The following is an 11,739-nucleotide window of genomic DNA, read 5'->3' on the forward strand; positions in this document are numbered from 1 at the left end:
GGCACGCATCCATAGGTTAGCAGTAGGGGTACGTGAGGCGAGGGAAGAAATGACAAAGGTTCAGCTGGAGCTGAACCTTCAGATCACTGAGCTGCAGTTAAAGGCGTAGCCGTCCACCCCTCCAGAAGTCAGAGAACAGCGCGCTAGCACTATCACAGTGGGACTGGATGAAATTGGCAGTGCAGTGCGAGACTGCACCAGCATGTTGGAAGAATCATTTGAGGTCCTCAAAAATCTACAGGAGGACCCCAACATCCAGCGCTTAGAGACAGAGGCGCGAGAACTCCAATAGCTGAGGAACTGCGCAGACGGTGGCCCTCACTCAGAGGCTCGCGTGAATGCAACAGGCCAAAGCACTGAAAGAACAGGTGGACACGACACGACACAAGGAAGCAATCCTAAAAGCGCGCGTTCAACCTTGGATCGACGAGGCCTTCACCATCACAATAAAAATTGAAGGCAAGCTCGCACACATGTAGGGAATACACGCAATGATGCAGAGAAGCACTTTGACACAGCGGTCTCAGCACAATGCATGCAGCAGATCCAGCAAGCAACAGCTTAGTGCGCTATCGACCTTGCCACAGTTTGAGCACAGTTGGAGGCACTCCGCACAAAGATCTCCGCGCCAATAGGGTGACTCGAGGGCGAGTCAATATGTTTGTGTTGGGGGCCTTTTGGGCATGGAATCCCCCCAAGGCATGTTTTGGGGCTTAAAGCCCAAGTTTTGATAGAGTCTTCTTGTAAAAGCTTTGCAAATTGTGGGTGCAGGGTGCGAAATTATAATAGAGTCACAGGGTTGTCCACCCTAGTTTTTGTAATGTAATGTTGGCTGGATAGACCTACCCATGGTCCGCGGACCATGGGATTGTATAAATAGAGCGAGGCTCTAAGTGTATAAGATAACGAAGAGAAGATGGAATAGGAGAAGATGAAAAGTCTAAGTGATTGAGTCGAAGTGTAAAGTGTGTTTGTGGGTCATAGAGTAGGAGAAGGCTTTGCAGCTGAGTGCGTAGAGGCCTAGTAGTCCGCAACTAAGTGCGCAGACCCCTGCAACTGAGTGCGCAGGGTAGGTCGAGTCTGTAACCATTGGGAGAATCAATAAAGAGAAGTTTTACTACATTTCTGTGTATCTTTTCCTGGTTTAATGCATGATTGGATATAATTTGCAAGTATACTATTTATTTACTGCGCGAACCTATATGAATGTTTTGTATAACTAATTATAACTTAAGACATTCAAGTAGGCGAAGGTAATTAACTAGTACTGGAAGATAAGTAAGATCTCGAGTAATAGCACAGAGCGCGATGTGGGAGATCCACAACCCCTAGTTAGGGTTGCGCGAGACAATGTATCAGGCCGTGAGGGACGAGAAAGTGCGCGAAGTAACCTGCACGCAAAAACAAACAGTGGACCAGTGAACCTCTCAGACATCTCAAGGGTGCGGAAACCTGGTTCTAGCACCCTCCCATACTACTTCGGGTGAGACCTCAGTCTGCGCTCCATGGACTGTTGCCAAAATGGCCAGTAGTACATGGATTTGTTTGGCTAATTAACTCTGAACCTGGGTTAGGCCCCAACAAGCCAACAATCACCCATCAGATAAATCAATAGACAGTAGATGAATCATATAAGGAAAAAGGGCATGGTACATAAAATTGAAAACTCTATAAACTTTAAAAATATTCTGGATACATAAAAGTAACAAACTGCAAAAACGAAAATAGATTTGCATATTAAACATATAACTCATGAATGCAAGTGAAGAAAATGAGAGAGATTAAACATATAACTCCTAAATGGAAAGAAAATGGAAGAGATTTCATAATTGCAAATCCCTAGAGATTCAAATATTTGAGGTCTCATCTATAGAGCCTCAAATTCAAATTCATTTCATTTGTTTGCTAATAAATTAGTGCATCAAATATTTATTATCCACAAAAAATGGGACAATTATTACAATCTGTTGTTTCTATCGTAAATTCTTAGCATAGCACAACAGTCGTCCTCATTTGTTTTGTTCACCACCGAAGGGGCTCTTTACAGCGTCCATGAAGCTCTGCGTAGTGCCCTTCGCCTTGTCCCCCGCCTGCATTAACATCATCCAAACTCAGTTAAATCCAATACACTTTCAGATTTAATAATTAATTGTTTAGTCATAAAATCAACTAACAACCTGTTGGAAGAAAGAGCCAGTTTGTTCTTTGCCCTCTTGGGCTTTTCCCATGATGGACTGACCCATCCCCTTGCTTGCGTCAGTGGCCTGAGAAGCCTTCTCCTCAGTCATATCCTTCATCCCCTTCATGATGCAAAATATAAAATACCATCACCAGCAACAATAACATCAATAACAGTGAAATTAATAACTGATACACTGCAATCTAAAAAAGATAAGAGAATGAAATAAGACCAATAAACACAGAAATCATTACTTGAGTTGTTTGTTAAGCTTGTTCAACCTTCTCCTGCCCATATTGCTAGCACTGCTCCGCCATCACTGAGAATAAGAGAGTAGACATTAGAGATTGATCACCCTCTTTAATGGAAATTTGTTGCATTGATTGATAGTGTTGCGATAAGTTGCATTGAAAGAATTGAGAAGCAGAGTCCCTCTTGTAACCAAGGAGAGGAATGCCTGAGATTGACTCATGTCCTGTATGTGATACTGCTCTCAAAAGATGTCACTGAAAACTTGAAGTCGTGTCACTCATGCATAGAGATAGCGATTGAGAAATTAAATAGTACCATGAGAAAACGATGACGAGGCGCGCTCCATACACCAGTCACTCATGCACGCATTGAGAGTTCTTGGAGTTAAGTTATTAGTGATGATGATGCAGAGTTAGTTACATTTACCGTCTCACAGTTACCAGGGAAGATGCGTTTGCTTATTTTCCCTCTGAAATTGGAGTTGTCCCATGCAATCTGTCATAATGTTCCACGCCTCGTTGACATAAGGCACCGTTTCTCAAACTTCATATTCGTCGCATTAAAGACAAATGTAATCAACACAATAAAAAGCATCATGTCTCAAACTTCTTATTCATCGCATTCAAGACAAATGTAACCAATGCAACAAGAAGGTAGACAAAAAAGGTAAGGTGCACTGATTCAAAAGGAAGGCCTATCGACCTAAATATAGTTTAAAAATAAAAAATTATCCTTATTAATTTTAAAATTTTAATGAATATATTTTAAAAATAAAAAATTGTATAATTAATCATGTTGTTAAAAAATTCCAATAAAATTAATTCCCTCCTATAAATTTTTGTATACGAAATTTGATTTTTGTATTAATTTTTATTTTCATAAAGATTTCTAGTTTTTAAAAAAAAAAAATTATAGTATATATTATTCTATAAAAAAGATATTTTTGTATTGAGTAAATTGATTGGGAATAATAAAATAAATATTATTTTTATAATTCAATCTAACATGTCCATGAATGGGGCTGTGAGCTTCAATTGCCCAATAGAGTCTAGGATACTTCTTAGTTTATGATAATTGCTAAAACATAGTGCTACAAGGGATGATAAGTTTCCTAAGCCATGAGGAAGATGCTCCAAGTTTTCACACAAGGATAAATCCAATATTCTCAATGATTAAAATTTTTCAAAATTACTGGAAGTATTGTCAAGCCTATACATCCTTCTAAATCAATTTTTTGAAGAGAATTCAACGATCCACGATCTTCTTCAAGTTGCCTCAGGTTGAAACATCCTTGCAGCTTAAGCTCCTGTAAAGACTTCAATGATGTAAAATATTTTTCCAACTGCCCCGAAATGTAGAAATTTGATAGAAATTGCAACTACTCAAGATTTCAAATTGGAAAAACAAGAGACACAATTTCACTCTACTAATATGCAGAGTGTAAATCACAATTTAGAATAACATGCATAGACATGCAATACGAAAAACCACAAATACACAGTAATTTGTAGGGGAATCCAATAGGGAAAACACCTCAAGCCTCTTTGCATTAATTAGTTGAACAGAGAAACTATTACAGTTTCTAGCTCCAACTCGAGCTCAAACTAAAAAATAATAATTGTTCTCTCTGATCGATGAGAAACTTTGGCCAATACTTAGCCAATTATTTTCCCACTAAGTCTCCTATTTCCTTGTGTATATCCTGAGCAATTAGCCCCTAAAAGATAGGAATTTGTTCCAAATTAATTGTGCAATTCGTAAGGATGGATCGTGTGACCTCATGCAAAACTTGTACACTCAAACTAGTTTACAACTATTGTTACACTGCCTTGTCATATCCACTTCAACAGAGGAATTAAAATACCTTGCATGCATTAGCTATTTTAGGTTGATTGATAAGTTAACTGATAGATCTCTAATTTAGATTGTTGTCCCACTGTACTACTGACCTTGAACTGACTCTATCAATAGTTAGAGGTCATTTAATTAAATACAACTAAAAATAACTGAATTGGATTACTAAAATTTAACAATCACACATGCATAACTAAACTCCAAGCCCTCTAACTCCAATTTAATGAGCTAGCTAAGGGACAAGAGCCATGTCACACTAGTTAACTTCCTCCAAGTTGTCTTGCTGATGTGGAAATGTGATTTACTCAATTTGACTAAGGTTAAAGTCAAATTGAGCCTTTCTTGCTACATTTTTTTCAACACTCCCTCTTAGCAAGAAATGGATTTTTCATCACCCCTATCCTGCACCTGGGGAATTCAAATTTATCTCTTGACAATGCTTTTGTCAAGATGTTGACATCTTTCTCCTTAGTTGGAGTGTACTATAGCAACAGAATTCTTCTCTGCACACAGTCCCAAAAATGATGATACATGATTTCAATGTGCTTGGACTGGTCATGAAATACCAGATTCTCAGAGAGCTCAATGCAACTCTGATTATCACAATATATCATTGTCTAGTCACTAAGCTTAATGCAACTTGAATTTACTGAGCTAAGTGACGAGAGCCATGTCACACTAGTCAACTGCCTCCAAGTTGTCCTGCTAATGTGGAAATTCGATTTACTCAATTTGACTAAGGCTAAAGTCAAATTGAGCCTTTCTTGCTACATTTTTTTCAACACATAATCAAACAGTGATCCATTCTCCATACTTTTAAATATTGACAATTTGAAACATTCTCTCACAACTCCCTCAAACTTGAACAATAATCCATTCTCAATAATATTAAAGATTGAAGACTTGAAATTGATGTCGGTAATTCCTTTAGAGATTTACAATATGAAAAAGGGAGTTCTTGCAAAATTTTTACTTGATTCCCTATCAGTTCATGAAATTTTTCCAACTCTACGAATTTGATCATTTTGAGTATTCACAAATTCCCAAGTTGTTGGAGACACGTAGAAGATATTTGGAAAGCAAGAGATTGTAATCTTCCATCAAACATTAGAGAAATTTTGAGGTAAAAAATGGGCCTCAAAACAAAAATTTACAACCAAAATCAACTTTATAAGAACCAATAAGATTCAAGATGATGATGTCAACTATGGGGGATAATTCACCATTTTTTGAGTAAAAAAGTAAAAAGATTAAAAGATGACGAAAGAATAATATGATTTTTTAAATGGGTATCAAGCTAGATGAGTGCTAAAAATTCTAGACTATAATTAATAAAAATCAGTGTATTAATAGCTAAAAAAGCTTATTATTTATTTTAATGAACTATAAAAATGAAGACGAATGAAAGAACCAGAATTTGTCTACAAAATCTAGATCCCTCGAGAAAAAGAAATGACAATGACATAGATCATGTATCACCCATCAGAAAAAGCAATAAAGAGTAGAAGAATCATATAAGGAAAACGGACCTGGTACATAAAATTGAAAACTCTATCAACTTTAAAAATATTTTTGGATACATAAAAGTAACAAACTGCAAAAACCATAAACAAAGTCCCATATTAAACATATAACTCATGAATGCAAGCAAAGAAAATGGGAGAGATTAAACATATAACTCCTTAATGGAAATAAAATGAGAGAGATTCCATAATTGCAAATACCTAAAGCCTCAAATATTTGAAGTCTTATCTACAGAGTCTCAGATTCAGATTCGTTTCATTTGTTTGCTAATAAATTAGTGCATCAAATATTTATTATCCAAAAAACAATGGGACAATTATTACAATTTGTTGTTTCTATCGTAAAGTCTTAGCATAACACAATACTCATCCTCATTTGTTCTGCTCACCTGCATTTCCACCGAAGGGGCTCCTTATGACATCCATGAATCTCTGCATAGTGCCCTTCACCTTGTCCCCTGCCTACATTAACATCATCTAAACTCAGTTAAATTCAATACACTTTCAGATTCAAAAATTAATTGTTTAGTCATAAAATCAACTAACAACTTGTTGGAAAAAAATTCCAGTTTGTTCTTTTCCCTTTTCTACTTTTCCCATGATAGACTTACCCATCCCCTTGCCCATGTCAATGGTCTAAGAAGCCTTCTCCTTAGTCATATCATTCACCCCCTTCATGATTAAAAATACAAAATACCATCACCAACAACAATAACATCAATAACAGTGAAATTACTAACTAATACACTACAGTCTAAAAAATATAAGAGAATGAAATAAGACTAGTAAACACATAAATTATTACTTGAGTTGTTTGCTAAGCTTGTGCATCCTTCTCCTACCCATATTGTTGGCATTGCTCCACCATCGCTGAGAATACAAGAGTAGAGATTAGAGATTGATCGACCTCTTTAATGGTATTAATACGAAGAGCTTCGGCGTAAATCACATAAAGAGAGACATTTGTCGACGCGTTTCGAACCAACTAGTGTGGTTCATCGTCAGGACAAATGATGAGAATGGATAAAAAAAAAAAAAAAAAATTAATAAAAAAAAAATAAAAAAGAAGAAGAAAAGTGACTAGGACGAGAGTGCTGGGACCCAACACCGATTGATTTTCCAGCCATCATCTCTATTGAGATTATTCGGCCTCTTTTCAATCTCCAGCGCCTCCCTAAATTTCCGATGATGGAAGCGTGAAACCTTACCAATAACACTAGCTTCCTCAATACAAACATGATGATTGGTTTTCTCAACATGCTCAGCTAAAGCGGAAGACTTAGTTCGCCTATGCTTAAGGTCTGCTGCATGCTCACTAATCCTCTGATTAATGGAGCGACCAGTTTTCCCAATGTAGGGGGTCCCACAAGAACAGGGGATCAAGTACACACCTTTCATATCTTTAGGGTCGATAGGATCCTTAGTTGATCGGAGGGACATGCGAATAGTGTTCAGGGGCCTAAAGGTCACAGGGACACTATGCGTCCTGAGAATCCTACCAATCTTATCAGTAGTCCCCTGAACATAAGGAAGATGGACACCAGGAACTCGCTCCTTTGGTTCCCGTTGAGACAGCGAATTCTTGGAAGCTTTAAGGAAAGCCCTCTGACCGATGAATCTACTATAACCATTCTCAACAAAGACATCAAGGAGATGGGATTTTTCTTTCTCAAAACTCTTCTTATCCGAGATCCTTAGAGCCCGGGTAGCAAGGGTATTGAGAACACCCATCTTTTGAGCCAGGAAATGATGGGAACTGGCATGAAGATACTGCTCAGTAATCCGAGATCCTTAGAACTGATGGGAATGGTAATTCGTTGCACTAATTGATAGTGTTACGATAAGTTGTGTTGAAAGGAATGAGAACCAGAGTCCTTCATGTAACTAGGGAGAGGAGCGACTGAGATTGACACATGTCTTGTATGTGATATTTTTGATGTGAAAATTCGATTTACTCTATTTGACTAAGGCTAAAGTCAAATTGAGCCTTTCTTGCTACATTTTTTTCAACACTCCCTCTTAGCAAGAAAGGGATTTTTTAGCACCCCTATCTTGCACCTGTGGAATTCAAATTTACCTCTTGACAATGCCTTTGTCAAGATGTCAACATCTTTCTCCTCAGTTGGAGCGTACTATAGCAACATAATTCTCCTCTGCACACACATATGATGATACATGATATCAATGTGCTTGGACATGTCATGAAATACCAGATTCTCAGAGAGCTCAATGCAACTCTGATTATCACAATATATCATTATCTAGTCACTGAGCTTAATGCAACTCGAATTTACTAAGCTAAGTGACAAGAGCCATGTCACACTAGTTAACTGCCTCCAAGTTGTCCTGTTAATGTGTAAATTTGATTTACTCAATTTGACTAAGGCTAAATTCAAATTTAGCCTTTCTTGCTACATTTTTTTCAACACATAATCAAACAGTGATCCATTCTCCATATAAAGATTGAAAATTTGAAACATTCTCTAGCAACTCCCTCAAACTTGAACAATAATCCAATCTCAATAATATTAAAGATTGAAGACTTGAAATTGATATTGATAGTTCCTCTAGAGATTTACAATATGAAAAAGGGAGTTCTTGCAAAAATTTTACTTGATTTCTTATTCGTTCATGCAATTTTTCCAACTCTGCGAATTTGATCAATCTCAGTATTCGCAAATTCCCAAGTTGTTGGAGACATGTAGAAGAGATTTGGAAAGCAAGAGACTGTAATCTTCCATCAAACATTAGGGAAATTTTAAGGTAAAAAATGGGCCTCAAAACAAAAATGCACAACCAAAATAAACTTTATAAGAACCAATAGGTTTCAATATGAGGGGGATAATTCACCATTTTTTGAGTAAAAAAGGTAAAAATATTAAAAGATAAAAATAAATAAATAAAACTACTTTGTCAACTCATATTTTCAAGTTATCACCCTACGAATTTACTCAAATTTCAAGTAGGAGCACTCATTGGATGCATAATTTAATTCTTCATCCAAGGAGAACCCATGTTGAATACTTTCAATGGACCCTGTTACACAAAAAATTAGAAACACATGAAAAGCATAATTGCAATCATGTTTTTCATGTATTTCTCATTTTTTGTGTAGTAGGGTCCATTGAAGGTATGCAACATGCATATTTATTGGATGACGAATTCAATTTTGCATTCAATGAGTGCTCCCACTTGAAATTTGAATAAAACCATAGGGAGATAAGTTGAAAATACGAGTTGAAAAAATAGTTTTTTATTTTTTCCCTCTAAAATTTGATGATGTAATCTAATCTTATTTTATTATTTCCACTATTATTTTATAATATTCCTTAGGAGACCAATTTTAGACCCCAAAATTTCTCTGATGTTCCACATGTTGGAGGCTTGATGACATCTACAAATCATGCAATTGATATGTGACAACCATAACGAAATTAGATTCAAAATTTTTGAGAAAAATGAACGAAAGACATGAGGCTTCAAATATTTTGAAGGAGACTTGCCTTAGGTGGAGTCAAATAATGGGGTTCATACTTTAAGTATTTTAACTTCTTTATCTTTGACACATCAAACAGAAGTTTCCTAATTCCACCTTGGAAATAAACCAAGTTCTCAAATATTTTATTACATTGACCTTCCACTTTTGTTAAGTTTCCAAGGTCAACAATTCTCAATGACTTTCACATTGACATGAAGAGTCGGTTATTGGTGAAGTCAGGTCATTATTGGTCAGAGTGTGTAAGGTGGAGACTCAAGGAGGACAGGCCAACCTTCAAGCTCATAATCAGAGCCGACCTCAAGTGGTCCAGAGCCAACGTAGTTTGGGTTCATAAGAAGTTGGAATGTAGTTGAAGCCATAAGGAAGAAACAAGGATCGACCCTCGACTCCAAGTCGAGGTCGACTTCCAAATTGCTTCATTGAAACCACAACACCTAAATATTCAAGGAGGAGTAAGGAATGTCATACATATGAGATTGGTTTTAAAAATGTAGGCCCATGGGAAATATTATATACCTATATAATATGAAAAACAAAATGCAAAAGGGTGTAGATGAGAGAGTTGGTATTAAGTATAGATATGGGTACTGTGTAACTCTCAAGTTTGCTATCAATTACGCACAGAGGTGAATAGAACCAAGGTGGCATCGTGGATGAAAATATGGAACCAACCGAGTGCATTTAAAAGTTAATGAACCATGATCAACATATGGTACTTGAAGGAGTCAAACTTGTAAACACATGAATCCCTACAAGGTAGACCATCAAATTAATTAAGTGAGGTCCCATCTTAAAGGGGATTGACTTGAACAATCAGTTGTTGGTGAAATCAAGTCATTATTGGTCAGAATGTGTAAGGTGGAGACTCAAGGAGGATAGGCTGACCTTTGGCCTCATAGTTAGGGCCGACCTCACGTGGGCCATAACCTTATATAAAATGAATTAACATTTGCATTGTGGGTCCAACGGCTAGTCGAAAGTTGGGTTAAAGGTAACAAGTGCAAGGAAGAAAAACATGAAATATCATGACCCCATAGGACCTGACCATTAATTTAGTCAGGCTTTCCAGTTTCCATTCATATGGGTCTTAACAAAGGTGTGGAAACAATGAGGGAAAATCATTGAGTGGATGGAATCACACATTTAGATTTCATAATTTGCAATATTGAGGTGCCCAAAATGGAGGTGAAGAATTCATTACATATTTTCTAAATGATTTGACGAATACTATGAAAATCTCTTCATTTAAACAAACGACTTAGTAATTTACAATTAATTTAGAGAGTTGTGTGAAGAAACACTCATAAAATTAAATAACTGTGCAAACTCAGTGCCCCAGTCCTACGTTAAGTTGGTACAAACTCCTCAATTTTGTTGAAGGAAGGGTAAAGGAACATAATTGATTGGTAATGTTTTTTTTTTTATATATATAGGTAACACACTAGCATAAAAGCACAAATGAAAGACCAACTTAAAATGTCGATGAGGATAACCACTTCTTGAAATTTGTTGGTGAATGGAAAAATGAATGGCTCTGTATATGAATCAGATTTGAAGTAAGGTAGGCTAGGATCGTCAATGAAAATAAAATATCAAGTATCTCAAAAAATTGAGAACCGTAGTTTATATAATTTGTTATATTATCCGTTTATTGTATATCTGCCAAAGATCCAAGGAAAAAGGTAAAAAAAAGTTGGTTCAATTTGATTCCAAATGGGAGTATCACTTCCCAAAGCCATATTATAGCTCCACTGATTTTTAATATTTCTTGTAGCTCCATCTTATAGCTCCTTCTTATAGCTCCATCTTATAGCTCCATCTTATAGCTCCTTCTAACGAGGTATTGTGCATGTCAAACAAAGATCATATGCCAAAGTTCTGACCCCGGGAAGTTGATGTACCAATTTACCCAAACGAGGCCCATAGTTTTGGCACTTCATCTCCTAGGGTTAGATTTTTGGATGTTTATGTTTTTCCATTGTTTCTCAATAATAAATAGGACTTCGAGTCTCATTTTAACACAGTTCAGAGGCATGTAGCTGCCACATCACCTCTCAGAGATAATCTACCATTGCCCGAGCTAGTCTTATTTCCATTATGTTTGTAAGCATATTTCATTATTTGATATTAATGAAATGAAGTGTTATTTTTGTTGCATCTTTGTATTTATGGTTATACCTGTAATTTGTTGCATTCATGTTTAAGTTCATATCAGTGGTATCAGAGTGGTCTGTTCTTTCTATGCTTTTCTTTGCATGTCCCCAACGAGGTTGGGATATAAGGAGTTAGGGCTCGAGCTGGTCGAATCTTTGCAAGACCAGCCTCGCAAATCCCGACGACCTCCCATGGCAGAAGAAAAGAAAGATGAGGGGGCAAGAGATCCTTCCAAAATATTTCTTAAGGAATCCCTCAAGCGATAGAGGAATGCGATG

General features: G+C 36.7%; 1 protein-coding gene across 1 annotated transcript; it reads right to left on the reverse strand.

The window, feature by feature from the left end:
* Positions 1-2,009: 2,009 nt before the first annotated feature.
* LOC149162951 (uncharacterized) lies at positions 2,010-2,496 on the reverse strand. Its single transcript, XM_089436146.1, has 3 exons — positions 2,434-2,496; positions 2,178-2,300; positions 2,010-2,090 (listed from the first exon to the last, which is right to left on the reverse strand). The coding sequence occupies exons 2-3, from the start codon at positions 2,295-2,297 to the stop codon at positions 2,010-2,012; spliced, it is 201 nt and encodes a 66-aa protein (XP_089292272.1). The 5' UTR covers positions 2,298-2,300; positions 2,434-2,496.
* Positions 2,497-11,739: the final 9,243 nt, after the last annotated feature.

This window comes from Pinus tabuliformis, chromosome 5_2, assembly GCF_031772625.1.
Source record: "Pinus tabuliformis cultivar Carrire ecotype Pingquan chromosome 5_2, CPIR1, whole genome shotgun sequence".
NCBI lineage: Eukaryota > Viridiplantae > Streptophyta > Pinopsida > Pinales > Pinaceae > Pinus > Pinus tabuliformis.

What these genes read in the sequence shown, in the direction of transcription:
- LOC149162951 (XM_089436146.1), bottom strand. Translation starts at nt 2,297, where the DNA reads ATGAAGGATATGACTGAGGAGAAGGCTTCTCAGGCCACTGACGCAAGC. An exon ending in CTGGCTCTTTCTTCCAACAG is followed by an intron (nt 2,091 to 2,177) that starts GTTGTTAGTTGA and finishes ATGTTAATGCAG; the next exon opens with GCGGGGGACAAGGCGAAGGG.